This window comes from Squalius cephalus (assembly GCF_949319135.1).
Source record: "Squalius cephalus genome assembly, chromosome: 1".
Lineage (NCBI taxonomy): Eukaryota > Metazoa > Chordata > Actinopteri > Cypriniformes > Leuciscidae > Squalius > Squalius cephalus.
In genome coordinates, this window is record NC_137122.1 from 8,828,063 (window position 1) to 8,844,173 (window position 16,111).

At 39.1% G+C, this 16,111-nt stretch overlaps 1 protein-coding gene across 1 annotated transcript; it reads left to right on the plus strand.

Annotated features, from left to right (window-relative positions):
- Positions 1–1,385: 1,385 nt before the first annotated feature.
- Positions 1,386–14,810, plus strand: LOC307165905 (uncharacterized protein; the record flags this gene model as incomplete). Its single annotated transcript, XM_079883977.1, has 5 exons — positions 1,386–1,473; positions 2,138–2,470; positions 2,568–2,915; positions 3,408–3,494; positions 14,743–14,810. Exons 1-5 carry the CDS (start codon positions 1,413–1,415, stop codon positions 14,808–14,810), a joined length of 897 nt encoding a protein of 298 aa, XP_079740103.1. The 5' UTR covers positions 1,386–1,412.
- Between the last annotated feature and the right edge of the window lie 1,301 nt (positions 14,811–16,111).

Below are 16,111 nucleotides of genomic sequence, written 5' to 3' on the forward strand. Positions count from 1 at the left end.
CACAAGGAGGCGCGAGTTTCGAACCCCTTTTATCCGGAAGCGACACTCAGACCGAACCGATGACGTATCCACACAAACCGAGGCCTCGTTTGTCATTAGTCCCGTGATTTCCACGTTAACAACACAAGCCTGGAATCGCGGCTTCATCTGGCACGCCCATTTTTTCTCAACACAAGCTCCGACGCCTCGGTTCAAATGTCACATCACTACACTTGCCCTTCACTTCCTTGTCTGGTCTCCTCCTTATGTGACCTCACAGACTCCTACCTAACACTTACCTGTTGCTTCCTACCTGGAAGATTCCTCGTCAGTGCTTTATCTCCAATCATCCACTTCCTGTCTTCCGTCATCCGTCTTCTGTCTCCAGCCATCTGACCGCTGTATCCACATTCATCTACAAACAAGAGATCAAGATTATCATCCAGTTCAGATTCTTCAATATACACTCACCAGTCATCTCTGCTGTTCACTCAGTGCCTCTGTTCAATAAAACTCTGTTTCTGAACTACTCCCCTGTCTGCTTCTCTCTACACCGGGACAGAGTGAAGCTGGTAATGCTGTCTGTGACAGGGTATTTATGAGTTTTGGAGGGCTCTTATCTTGGAATACAACATCCGAATGTCCTGAAAAGGTGCAGTTGACTCTCCACCTGAGCTGAAACTGATCTGTGGAAACTAGGATAAAAAAAAAATAATAATAATGATTTTCTGAATGTATAGACACAACAGCATATTTATGAATTTTGGAGGGCTCTTATTTTGGAATAGACAGATAAAAAATAATTAGATGGATGGATGTATAGAAATACAAAATATAGTGGCGGATCTGATCTATTTTCTCATGGCTGGAGAGAGTAAAGCAGAACATTATAATCCATGTGTAGAAACTCTTCCTGAAGACATTTAATATCCGCTTTACAGACGCTCATGAAGTGTGTGCAAAATACTTTCTGTTTCACCAAACTGGAGCTGACGTTAATCATTTCAAAATACCTTAAAAACTGTTTTAGAATTAATTTTCTACAAGTTAGTCATGGATAGTAGAAACCTTTTCAGTAACAAAACAATTTTTTTCACTAATAATGTAATAATTGTATTTCTAGATTTTAACATGCGGGAAACTGCTAAAATAAAGAAGTGAATCTAACAGTAATTCTCTCGTGTGCAAAAGTAGCCAATAAACCGTTCAGAGCAGATGTGTGTGAGACAGTGTGTTCACAGTATATGCACTTCTCACACGTTTCACACACACTTAAAGCAACACTTTAGTGTCACTAAACAGCAACTCTAGCAGAATTTAAACACTCAGTATGTCAGATCAGAGGAAGTGAATAACCAGAGGAGGAGCTGATGATGTTTAAAGGAAGAGCTGTAACTATATATAATGAAGAGAAAGACTGACAGAAACACAAAATGGCTGATAAGTGTGATCTGTGTCTGCTGGGACTGATCATTCTCTCTTCACTTCTCACAGGTAAAGAAATCTGTATTTTCTCTAAAGACGTTTGCTTTACTGTTTTCCACCCCCTCTTTCCTCCACAATGACCATCTGTAGTTCCTAAAGACACAGAGGGGCTGATAGTGATCACTGTAGGCCAAGATGTGTGTACTTCAGGGGTCGATGAATTGTCACACATTTAGTACCGTGGGGGAAGTTGTAATTCTCTGATTGGTCAGTTTGAACGTCTCACATTTGGGTTTTAGTCACATGGTCAGGGAAAGGATAAAAGAAGATTGAAACTGTTGCTCTGTTTCTTTTATTCTCTGGGTCTCTTTCTTGTCTCTCTCTCTCTCTCTCTCTCTCTCTCTCTCTCTCTCTCTCTCTCTCTCTCTCTGGTAACATTTTACAAAAATGCTGGGTACAATTAATGGTATAAGTTATTATCATCTCATACATTTATTTTGTAACTATTTTAAGTATAACTATATAACCATAACCATCTGATGATATTAAGAGTGTGTCTGTGATTTGAACAGCTCTCTGATAAAGACTAATAGTTTATTCTGGAGAGTGTGTTGTTTGCTTTAAGTGATGAAAAAGACTATGATTTAAAACTTCTGCTTTTTATGATGATGTGTTTTATGGTTTAATTTATTAATATATAAAATAATGATCACTGAGATATACTGTGTTTCAGGTACCAGTGGAGTGGATGATCATGTGTTCATCAGTTCTGGTGAAAATGTCTCTCTGCCCTGTAATAATACTCTTTCTGACTGCAAATCAACTACATGGACCTACTATAACAGATTCAGTCATCCAGTAGTAGTTGAACTGATTCATGGAGGGATAAATAATAAAGACACAGAGAGACATGAGAGACTGAGTCTGGAGTCTGACTGCTCTCTGAACATCAAGAACGTCACAGAAGAAGATTATGGATCTTACACCTGCCAACAATGGATGCATGTGAATGGAAAAGACCAAAAACAAGGAACTGATGTTTATGTTTATCTGCATGTTCTTCATGGTAAGTTTATGATTATGTGGTCAATTTGAAAAGGGCAAATTCTCCCTGTAAACTCAGATGATGATTGAAGAGTCTGTGATTTGTGTCTTGTGTTCAGTTTCAGTGTCTCCATCATCATCATCATCATCATCTTCATCCTCACCGACTGAGATCAGTCCAGGCCGCTCTGTGACTCTCTCCTGTCAGTTGTATTTTTATACTGGACTCTCCTGTGATTATTGGGTCAGTTCTGGGAGAATTGAGCTGTTGTGGGTGAATCAGGCTGGTGTTGATCTGAAGACAGACTCCAGATATCAGATATCATCATCATCAGATCAATATCGCTGTATCATCATCACTCTGACTACAACACTCCTGAATGAAGATAACAACAGAGAGTGGAGATGTCAGCTTACTCACAGAAATCAACTCAAGACCTCAGTCAGATACACTGTCAAGTATTCAGGTGAGAAAACAGTGTTAGAAGAGCCTCATAATGTCAGTAACACTAAGGTCTATCAGTATCACTGAACCAGAACAAACTGAGGGAACAAAAGCTTCTTTGACTCTCACAGAAGAGTAACTCAAAGCATTGCTTCAAACTAATGAACTGCAGTGAAGGAACAGTCCAAAACGTGATGCTGGAAATAATAAAGGAATTGAAACTTGACAGCAAAAATATTAACTTTTTATGTAATATGATGATCAAAGTTAAAATATGATGGTCATATTGTACAGCACATGTGTCAAACTCCAGTCCTGGAGGGCCACTGTCCTGCAGAGTTTATCTCCAACCAGCCTGGAAGTTTCTAGTAATCCTGAAGACCTTGATTAGCTGGATCAGGTGTGTTTAATTAGGGTTGAAGCTAAACTCTGCAGGGTTGTAGCCCTCCAGGAACTGAGTTTGACACCCCTGTTGTACAGTATTAATGATCTGAACTAACATTCATCTTCACAGCTCAAGCTGATTCAACGACAGCAGTGAATCCAGTCCACATCACACACTCTCAGGATCCCTCAACTATAAACACACACGTTTCTAAAGGTACATCATCACTGTCTTTCTCACATCAGTGCTTTTCAGAGCATAATGCTAGAGTTATCTTCAGTGTTAACTCATCAAAATATGACTGTCATATTCTACAGTATGATTGTCACATTGAGTTGTTGTTTTAATTTAATTTCATGGACTTTTATGGTGTGTCCCAATTAGTGTACTTATGCATATTCTAGGACAGCCATTCCCAAACTGTGGTCCGCGGACCACTAGTGGTCCGTGAGGGTACTGCAGGTGGTCCGTGGAAAGGCAAAATAAAATATAAAATAATATATATTTTTTTACCTTCATTTTACTAGGAAATTCCCATTAAAAAAAAGTAAAAAGAATATGTAGGCCTATATTGATATAACATTTTAATTAAATTGTCAAGTTATTGTGTGATTACTAAAATAGCCTAGTGGTGTTCTGCCGTGACATTCAAGTTCAGTGCCGTTAGAACCACAACATTGGTTCGGTGGACAGCAACACGTTCTCTGAAGAGAAAAGGGCAGAGGCAAATCTCATTATCACATCACACGCATAGCCTTTAATGGTGCGTTCACAACGGACGAAATTTCGCTTCAAACTTTTGGTTTTATTGGTACAAAGTGGTCAAGCGTATCACTAGACGCAGCAGGCGCGAATTTGACATATGATCCCTTTTTGAATTTGACGCGCTCGCGTCCGGTGTGAACGCACAGTGGCATAGGCAGTTTATATGAAACGAAATGTTTATAAATGGAATGAAAAAGGCCTGTTATTATTTTAATTTCCAGTTAGTTTCTTGATTTCGCGTTTCTGAAATGTTTTGCTGATGTGCTGTTAAGTGGACAAACTCAAGCCTAGGTACTTTTTGAGGACTTTGAAGATTAAAAATCACGTAAAATCGCCAAAGGTTTTGAAATGTTGACTATATTCCAGTGTTCTTATTACTGTATAGATTTCATACTCCATTGCTATGGAAATAAGCATGTTGTTCAAATGAACCTGATTATGCCCTCAGGCAGGGACGTGCAGTCAGGGTAGGCAGTGCCTCACCAAAGGAAATGTTGACATTACATTTATTAATTCCAAGAACTTTATTAATTCACCACATTATTAATTGCATTTATTTTATTCCAAATATAATTTTTTGTAACAAAAATGTTCAGGAATACACACATAATATACAAATTTTGCCATTGTTTGCTCCTAAAACCATTGTTTCATGCAGGAAATTCAAAGCCATGGCCATTGAGGCAGAGGTTAGCAGTGCCTCTTCGGTCCATAGAACGTAGTTTACGTAGGTTTGCGCATGCGCAGTCAGTTCTCATGCTGTCTTGAATGATCAACATTGAGGCAGAGACCGAGCTTGCTTCATGTCACGTGACCCACTCGCTCTCGGGCTTGGCAACCGACGTCACTGCGCAGTGCATTCTGGGACGTAAACAAGAATGCGCCGCCATTTTGTGAGGCCACATCGGGCGAGATTTAAAACAATCACTTACTACACGAAACAATGTTGAAAAGTCGATTAAAAGAACGAAATGTACTATACAGAGACAAACTTCTACCTGACGCAAGAAAACGGTACATGGAAAAGATGTCATTGATCGGAAATATGGATCCGTATGAGGTGCCTGCAAGAGAATATACTCGAGACCCCGACGATTTACCTCCTCTGACATTTCCAGATATTTTTGTTTATTTAGTCTGTGGTGTGAGTGCTTATTCCGAGGCTCAGTTTCGTAATTATAAATCTATGGAAGCCCACGTTCAGTTCACAAATGGCTGGGTTCATGACTTGGAAGCCTACAAACCGCCGAGTTGTGAAAACACTGTTGTTCGTACAAAGGTGCGTATCATCTTGCTTACCTAGTTGTGATTAGTAAAACTCCTGACTACCTGCTATAGTGTTTTGTCCTCTGTAGTGGACATTATGTTTTAGCGATTTCTCTGAGACATTACATGTCCTGTACAGAGCACATTCAGGGCTTTTCAGAGATAAGTTACCAAATGATTGTATGTTTCACCATGACAACTGCGTGTCGGTGTGTGCGCGTAGCGCAGTTTGTAGGAATAAGCTGTTTTTGTACTTTAAAGCTGTACTGCTGACACAATGTTTTCTGACTGTAGCCTATTCAAATCCTGGTGCGCCGTCACCAGACCAATAGTGTGTGTGTGTGTGTGGCTGTCTGTGCGCGTTTGCGCATTTTGAAGGAGTGACTAGGCTGGTTGTCGGTTCGCTGACACCGCGCCGCCTCCCTCTCTTACTGTGTCCCGCACAAAACATTTGTTTGTTGTATAAGTCATAAGATAGATGTGTCCATTAATTTGATTATTAGATTTGATTGTGCATTAGCCTCACATATGACTGACTTTGCTGTATGCAGGCAGCGATGTGATGATGCCTGATATTGAACTTGGGTTGCTGAATGAATATATGAACATATATGCCACATTGATAGGTCACAGCCTACCCATGACAAGATTTCACCGCACGTTACTGCCCTCGGGCTCTTCAGTAAATAAATAAATATATGTGGCAGCCGTTGTGTGCAGTAGGCTAAACTTTCTTTTAACAAGCCTGTTGTACTGATATGATGACCAATGATAGTTTTAGTGCTAGTAAGCCTATTTAGAGGTGTGGATTAATTCAGGTAGGACTCTGAGACATATTTTATTATGAGGTGGAAAATTATCAAAAACATACATGTAAAAGTAAACAAAACAAAATATACAAAATAAGAGAGAAACACAAAATAAGCCGTACACTCGTAATGCTCGGCAACAAGTTTAACAGATAAAACTTCAGTTATTCATCAAGTCTGGGTGTCTTATGACCCCAATATGAAATAAACTGATTTAAATATCTTTTTAAAATATATATTTTTGACCCTAAAGAATAATAGTTATCTCTGCCTACATTTTGTTTCTGTCTGACCGGAGAAAGTTTGTCCTGCCATTCACCTCAACAGCTCAGATGAAACTGAAGAGAAAATGGCCGACTTCACTTATTTTTTACTCTAATGCTCAATTCGCCTTCTTATACTACGCCCTAAAAGTATGTGCTCTTTTTTTGTGAGAAAAAACAAACAAAAAAAAAAACTACATTGTTTCAGCCCAGATCCGGCCCACATCTGGCACATGTGGAAAGATGATCTGGCCCTCATGCAGTGTGGAATGACGGCCCTTGGGCGGACCGCTCCTGTTTGCCAGATCCGCTCCTGTTTGCCAGATCCGCTCCTGTTTGCAAAATAGTAATAAGTGAAGCTGGTAATGCTGTTTGTGGAGTTGTTTAATCCTCCTCTGCTGAGATCTTCACAGATTTAATGTCTTCTTTTCTCTTCAGTTGATTTCATCTAAAGCTGTGGCTGAAGTCAGTTGTAGTTCATGTGTTTCTGCTCGTCTCTTCTTCTGTTCTCTTCTTTCCTTCAGTGATTCTGCTTGTTAACAGGCTTATTAAGGCTGAGATGACTCCATATTTAATATACACAGGTTTTGTGGCTCAGATAAGGTCCAGTTCTGGTTTATTTCTTTGCTCTTGGCTCACATGTGGCATTGCTGTGGCCTGCTTGTGGCCCAGATCTGGCAAACAGGAGCGGTCCGCCCAAGGGCCGTCATTCCACACTGCATGAGGGCCAGATCATCTTTCCACATGTGCCAGACGTGGGCCGGATCTGGGACGTCACAATGTTGCTATGTGGGAATAGCTAGCCTAACGGCTAAGATGCTAACGGACTTTTTCGAAGACGCTAAACCATTTCTGTAAACGAAATATTCAACAGAAGCGTATCAATTACATGTAAGAAAGTGTCAGGAACAGTTGTGTGTATTATTTGTGTAACTTTAGGGCATAGACTTGCCTGAAAGCCGTGAAAACAACAGTGAGACAGAGTTTTTTGCAGCTTGCCAGTTGAGTTGCCCCGTTTTAAATCATACACTCATTGGGAGCTGATCCCCGCTAAAATGAAAATCCTGTGTGAAGATTGTAGACAAGTATTATGTGATGATGATGTTGTGTATATGTGGCATTATGTGTTGAACTGAACTAACAGACGTGATCCACAGATCCAGGAGAAACTGAAGTCAGTGTGACTGCTGGATCATTATACAGAGGTACGACACGTTCATTTATACTGACAGCTTTATAACATTAAACTATCAGTCAGTCTGTAAAAGCTTCATCAATAACTGTTGATAGTTGAATACCCTTGACTCTCCCTCGCACATATTAATCAAAATAAATCGACACGGTGGTAAAAGGTCGGAAGACCAAAGTTTCATGTGTAAATACAGTAACACACCATTGCGATACATCCATATGAAGACGTTGTTCTGCAGGATCGTCGTCTTCATTTTCATCTCGCTCCGGCTCCGACTCTGGCTCGAACATGTAAGGCTGGCTGGACAAGTCTTCCGTTGTTGACATTTTGTTAATAACGTGTGAATAAAAAGTTTCTGTGCCGCTAGATAATCGTATATCTGCTATCAAACTACAAAAATGGCCGAACGGGGTGGAGTTGAACCTCTGCAACCTGGAGAGGGGGCGGGGTATGAAGTGTCTCAGTTGTATTTAAAGAGACCGCACCAAAACGAGTTGCTCTCAGACGCACGTCAGGAAAGGGGCCTGTGGAGCTATAATAATGAGGAATTCAGACCCAAGCATTGCAGTTCCGCTTTATATAGACTACAAATGTATGATTTATATGTAAAAAGGAACGATTTAAAAGCATGATATGTCTCCTTTAAATACAGTAATGGACAGACTCAGACTGTATAATCTCTCTCTGTTCTGTGTGATGGAGCTGATTTGTTGATTCTTGGATCTTGTCTGTTCATTCCTGTCTTAATAAAACCTCTGCAATTGTGTTTAATATATCTCCTTTCCTGAGATGTTTCTTACAAATATGGTGATTTCCCCTCATGAGCTCGTAATGTATTGTAATATAGAATAGTAAGTGTGAATATTAATGGGTCAAGTGTTGATGTAAAAGAAGCGTTTCAGTCGTTTCTTGAAAGTGGCTTAAGTCTCTGCAGTTCTGAGAAAATTGGTTTGTTACTGAAATGCTACTCCTGAAATGCATATATCCACAATTTCGGTGTTCGAGCGCTATCTGAACCCGTCTCTCTCTCTCTCTCTCTCTCTCTCTCTCTCTCTCTCTCTCTCTCTCTCTCTCTCTCTCTCTGTATGCACGCAGATGGGTGTGAGTCCCGATCTTCGCCTCTTCCTCTGCGTTTAAAATTGTTTGAATATGTAAATTGGCAAGACAAAACATGTCCAAATTGTAAACTTTCACTCTATGATGGTTAAATTCAGCAGTTAAGTGATCGATCGGATAGCTCTTATATTATTTGTTTGTTTTTTCACAGAGATTAATCACATCCCAAAAGATAATGGATTTATGAAAATGTATAGATAATAAATGCTTAAGGAAAAATCTAAATATATATAAAACCTATGAAATGTAAAGCATTAAAAAATACTAAAAAGCATATCTATATAATAATAAATAAATAAATAAATAGATAGATAAATAAAACACACTTTAAAAAATGGCACCCCCCTGCTGGACAATACGTGTAGAAGCAACCTTCTAATAAACATTACATATCGAGCAGCTGTGTAGTCGTTTCATAAAATATTATAAGTAAAATTTTATACAGTATATATAAACTTTTAAATCTACAACGCAAGAAGTGTTTTTACAGAGATTAAGCACATCCCAAAAGATAATGGATTTATGAAAAGTTATAGATAATAAATGCTTAAGGAAAAATCTAAATATATCAAACCTATAAGATGCATTCAAAAATACTAATAAGCATATCTATATAATAATGAATAAATAAAAAAATAAAAAAATTAAACGCGCTTTAAAAACAATTAACAACAATACCCTCAGCCATTAGACATTGCAAATACAGCGACGATCCCCCTGCTGGACAAAAAGTATATAGACGCATCAAACTGGGGTGAAATCCTGTGATTCCTAGAACCTTGCATAGCATAAAGACATTGCAAATATAATCAAAGGCTTTTTAAAAAGTTCTTTTAAAATCAGAGACTGTAATAAAATATATCCTCAAATCGGAAAGATCTAGTATTACTTTGAAATATAATGTCAAAACATTAATCCCGTCTCTCCGTCAGAGAAATGCAGGGTTTGAACCTCAGGCATCGTTACAGAAACACCATAGCTATCACGGATGCATGCTATGGGGCGTTATGCTACGCAATCTTATGCATGCATCAAATAGCCATGTGCGAAAATACAGCAAATACGTTAAAAAATTAATATCGGTGAAACACACCATAGCAAATGACATAAAATTACATGCGGCCTCGAGCGATCAAAGCAACGCATCTGAAAAGACTGGCGAAGCACCCAGAAATGCATGAATTACGAATTGCCAGCCAAATAAATAGAAAATGGTGGTATCATTCACTGACTAGGTCAACATTATTTACACAACATATCGTAAACATTAATTAAGCTTATTCTAGACAATATTCATTAATATTGATAATAATAATTAAAAACTTATTTCAGCAACAGATATCATCGTTTAAATCATACCACTTTTCAAATAAAATAATTACACCCAATCACAGTTTAAAACTATAAAGAAAATTTAGCTCTTACCATGAAAAACGTGAAAAAACAATAAGGGTCTTGCGTGACCTAAGCCAAACTACTATTGAAACCCCCGTATGTTGACTGAAGCATAACGCTTTCAAGCCGATTCATACATATTATTAGTAAGATATTGTGTATAAATTTATTCAGTTTAAACATTTTAATGGTATAGGTCAATATAAAGGCTCATTGGTTTTAATGCATTCTGATAATCTGTATTTAACAACAGAACCTTTATCAACGACCCTTGGTTTTATAACTAAAAATGAATTGTTTAAATAATTTTGACTCGTAGTAAATAGACCCAAATTATAACCCGTCAAAATGTAACGAATTAATGTTTATCTCTGGCTTGTTGAATAATTTGGTCTGATGTGAAAAGTATATTCACAAGTATATGTGTAACGTTATAGGTTACTATATTTAATTGTAGATTATCTTAAAATAAATGAAAAAGCAGAGTCGTTTACCAATTAAAAAATAAACCTAATAAATGATAGGAGGGCAATATTGTATTAATACATTTCTTTATATCCAATGAAACTTTATTTATTTATTTATTTCAGGCGTTCAGACACCAGTCAGTCTGGGTTGGTGTTGCATCACTGTATGGGGTCGGGCGAGAGGATGTTTATCCGGACAGTATGTGTCAGAAATATCGCTTGGGTCTAGACCGGGTGAAGCCAGAACCCCCGCGTTCGGCTACAAATGGTTTGGGGGCTATTGATCATTCAATCATAAAACGAGGTGTTATTTCCCACCATAAAACCAAAAACACACCAGCTCAGACAGGATGGCAACAGATATGAGATTTAATGATAGGAGACAGTTGTGATCATAATTTCATCGTTCTATGGATATTATCCTGCTGTAATAAAAACACCCCTGAAAAACATTCACATCATTGTCACACCAAGCAGATTGCAGTCATAAACACACATCCATAAACCTCACACAACCACACAGGGTCAAAGGTCACATACCACCTGGCCCCCATATATGGTCATATCCTGTCATAAAATAATAAATCATAGGGGTCATAAATCAAAAGTGACACAAGCTACAGCTTATCAACTACTCAGGTTCTTCCAGTCGGATCTCCGTATCCAGGCTTGTGTTGTTTTAGTGAAGGGACATTCAAAGCCTTGTTTGATTGCAGTGTCTCGAGAAGGGTTTGGACTCTTTCTGAAGACACTGGAAGAAATATTGACTTCCACTTCTCTCTGTCCAGTCCATATTACTCACTCTTACCCTCTTTTATCCAGTCTAAATAACTCCATCATTCCCCTCTGTTCAACAAAATCTCTGCCCAGTTACAAAATTATGAAACAACAAAACTTCAAAGAACTCTTTTATTTATTTATACATGTGTTTATGCTTGTATATGTTAATATATCATGAGCCATGTAACTCATCTTGGTGCTGTCAAGACTCCTGAGGATTTTTGTTCTGCACAATATTAGCATTGACCAGCAGGTGTCGCTGTGTGCATTCGAAACCTCGAGAAATCAACCACTTTTACACACATCAGGCTGAAGCTTCATCTCACCATAACTACCTTCAGGTTCACTTAGCTCAACAGTTATACGGTATATTCGCACACACACACACACACACATATATATATATATATATATATATATATATATAATTACAGTAGTAAATCACTTGCAACATTTTTTGAACAATGTCTAAAAATGTAAACAAAATATGAGTTTTGGTTTCTTTCCACTGTCACATTCGGCTTGCTCAGTTAATTAATATTCTGAAAATAATATAATAACTGTACTTGACCCTTTTATATGAGAACACAGAATAATTGAATGAATTGAGCTGGATAATGACACTATTGTCTTCAATAGAGGTGAAGTGTACAGAACATCTTCAGTTTGCTGTATACAGTGACACTTCACATGAGAGCATCCGCTAAAGAATGAGTCTCTTTCAGACTGTAAAGTTCGACGTCACATCAGAACGCACCGATGAATTGGGATCTGGCCTGAGAGATTCTGCTGTTTATTCAGCTTGAAAGAGTGAGTGCTGCTGCCATTCCCCCTGTGCGCTTCAGCACTATAAAGAGAGATACAGTTCCCTGAAAGAGCGTTATACACGTGTGACACTGCGTCTTTCGCCTGGCGTGTTTGGGCATTAAGCTCACTGAGGTAGAGGTCGTGGTTCAGTGATGTTCTCACTGCGGGAAGATGATCATCTCTGTGTTACGGTCGAGACTCCAATACCTCAGGAGTGTTCGGAAAAGGAAATAATTGTTTAAGCTCTGGTGTTTCCCGGACACATTTAAATGGTGAACAGACATGAAGTAAAGCTTGTTATGATGTGTTACTCCCTGTGTCCGTCTCATGCTTTCCGCTCACATAACATGGTGTCAGAAGTTTAGGAAAAACCAGTTAACTGTTAGTTGCGACGCCACCATAAATACTCGGGAGAGAGTGTGTGCGCGGACAGAAATGAAGATTAAAGTGGAGATCGGAGAAGCCACGAGTGAGTGAGACGGAGAAAAGAGGACAGATGAGCTGGTGAGATACAGCAGGAAAATAAAAGGAGGTGACAATGGATGATGAAGCAGCAAGTATGCGGCATCTGATGCCGTCGCTGATGCCCCCAGGCAAGTTTGATTTCAGCCATATTAGTGAATGGCCCAAATGGATGCGACGCTTTGAGTGTTATAGAATCGCGTCAGGCCTAGACAAGCAGTCACGAGAATATCAGGTTAATACGTTTATGTATACCATCGGAGACGAAGCTGAAGATGTACTGAATGTTCTTCCTCTGTCTGAGAAGGAGAAAAAGTCATATGAGACAGTGGAAACGGCGTTCACACGGCATTGTGTAAGCAAACGTAATGTGATTTTTGAACGTGCACGTCTTAACAGACGTAATCAAGAGGCAGGAGAGCGTATCGAAGCTTTCTTCACTGCTGTACATGCTCTGGCAGAACATTGTGAGTCTGGAGCTTTAAGAGACGAACTGATGAGGGACAGAATTGTCGTTGGTATACAAGATGCAAGACTGTCTGAAAGTTTGCAACTTGATCCTAAGCTCACACTGGAAAAAGACGTGATTAAAGTGAGGAAAAGTGAGGTCTAGTAAAGCAAAACAAAACAAAAGAGGCCTAGTAAAGTGGATGAAGACAGTAGATCGGCTGGGTGTGGGAAATGTGGAAATATAAAGAGACACAATTGGAGAGAGTGTCCTGCATGTGAAGGGGAATGCTCTAAATGCCACGAAAAGGGACATTTTGCAAAGCAGTGTTGGTCAGCTGGAACGGTTCATGGCATCACTCAGGATCGAGAAGAGCAGAGCATGAAAGACTTTGCTTTCCTGGGAGAGGTGAGTTCAACAGAGACAAGTGAGTGGATTGAACTAGTCAGATTGAATGGTCAAAATACTGAGTTCAAGCTGGACACTGGCGCAGCAGTCACTGCAATCCCAGAAAGCTTTTCAGCAGCCGTTCATGACAAACTCCAGCCACCCTGCAAAGCCCTGTATGGGCCCGGTAACCAGGCCCTCGATGTTCAGGGACTATTCACACACAACGTAATGAAGACCGTGGTCGCCCAGCCCTGTTTATTTGAACCGCGAGAGGCATCAATTGCCGTCATGTGCGTCAAGTTCAAGTGTTACTCTTGGCGTAAATCGATGCTTACGACCGTCCGCCAGAAACTAGTTATTTTAGTCAATAAAGGTTTAAATATTGATATTTTTCTAACACAAACACATCGCTGCACTTCAGAAGGCCTTTATTAACCCCCGGAGATGCGTGGAGCTCTTTAATGATGGATGGATGCACTTTGATGGACTTCCAAAAACAAACGGCCATTCACTGCCATTATGAAGCTTGGAAGAGCCAGGACATTTTTTTATATAACTCCGATTGTATTCGTCTGAAAGAAGAATGTCATATACACCTAGGATGGCTTCAGGGTGAGTAATTTTCATTTTTGGGTGAACTATCCCTTTCAGTTTAGCTTTGCATATCATATTTCTCCATTCCCATCTAGCAAACCGTCAGGAATGCTCAGCAAGCTTTCATCAAGTAATTCAAAAGTACGTTCTTAAAGGGATAGTTCACCCAAAAATGAAAATTCTGTCATCATTTTCTCACCTTCAAGTTGTTCCAAACCGGTATGATTTCCTTTCTTCTGCTGAACACAAAAGAAGATATTTTAAAGAAGGTTGGTAATTAAACAGTTGCTGGTCCCCATTGACTTCCATAGTATTTTTTTTTTCTACTATGGAGGTCAATGGGGTCCATCAGTCGTTTGGTTACCGACTTTCTTCAAAATATCTTCTTTTGTTAAATTAAATCTCCTGAGGTAAGCATACAATCTATACAAACTTCTGTTTGTGGTGGCAGTTTCCCTTACTTATTTATTTCCCAGCCAACCCAGCTTTTTCCATTTGGCCTATCGAGGCTAACTCACTAATAACTCACTAACTCAAGCTGTCTTCTCCTCACCACGGCCTAATGTGATAATATCTTAGGATCTTCATACAGAGAATCCTCCAACTGGTGGGCTTCATCTTCAGGCGGGAACTGAGAGTGTCTTCTTGTTGATTTCATTTATGGCTGTGTCTGAAGTCAGTTGTAGTTCTTGTGTTTCTCTTTTCTTCAGAAACCCACTTTAAGAAAGAAGAGGAACTGTTTTCTGAATGTGTGAGAATTCACACCGGCCCGCCTTAACAGCCAGCGATGACATGCTTCTGAAAACACTAGAGCTCAAAGCCACAACACAAAGAGACGGTCTACAGATGTAGAAACACATGCGAAGATGAAGATGAATATTTAATAAATCCAACAGGTAATTCAAACAGGAACAGAGTAACATGCAACACACACACTAAAGACGACACCAGACACTGACTGAACCAGAACTGAACACAAATACAGATGATGATGGTGATTGATGAGTGTAAAGCTGAAAATCATTAGTGTCCATGACAACAAAAGAGTGATTAAGGCAGACGATGATGAAACACAACGAGTCCAAACAAACCTGACTGTGACCGACACAAAAGACAACCATTACTGTGGACAGCAAGTTCGGTCCGACTACGGCATGATTGGTGTCATTGTTCTCAGTGTGACTCAAGAAATCTGTCAAGACCCGTTTCATTACAAAAGGAAAAAACAAAAGATATACATTTTTTTCATTATATTTTTTCAAGGAAGAAATATGTTGAGTATCTTCAGATCATGGTGCCGATGACACATACTGACTCTCATAATGACACACCAATGTATTCATAAAATATAGCCAACACTGGCTCATTGGAAAAACGTTGCAAAACGCAAAATACGTACCAATATGTACATATTACTGCAGTTTCTAAAAGAAATGAAGCCTAGAGGCAGTAAAACAGCAAGCACTTTTAATCGTTTTCACACACATTTCTAAGCTTGCTCAGTAGCTCAGCTGGAAGACCTTGGGTTCGAATCCAGTGAAAGACGAGTCATGGTATAAGAGCTCAAAGTTCATAAATAATCTTAAACACCATGGCTACGATTACGTTTTCATGTCGCATTTGCTTTTGTTAACACTATCGGGTAGGTTTAAGGTATAGTGTAGGTGTACGTTATTTTAAAGCGTGATGGTTAATCTTTTAGCGCCACTCACCGGACATTTCAACTCAGAACTGCGATGATACGGACAAACTTCGACGTAATAAAACGTTGCCATATTCACGTTCATCTGTTCCGGAAAAAAGGCTAAACACACTTTTAGCGCCACTCACTGGACATTTCACTTTGATACTGTTGTATTCTGCGTCTCGCAAAAATGTTGCCACAGGAACGTTAATCATTTCAAAATACCTTAAAAACTGTTTTAGAATTCATAGTCAACAAGTTAGTCATGGATATTGGAAACCTTTTCAGTAACAAAACAATGTCATCACTAATAAAATTTTAATGTCATGCTGGAAACTGCTAAAAGAAAGAAGTGAGACTAACAGTAATTCTCTCCTGTGCAAAAGTAGCCGATA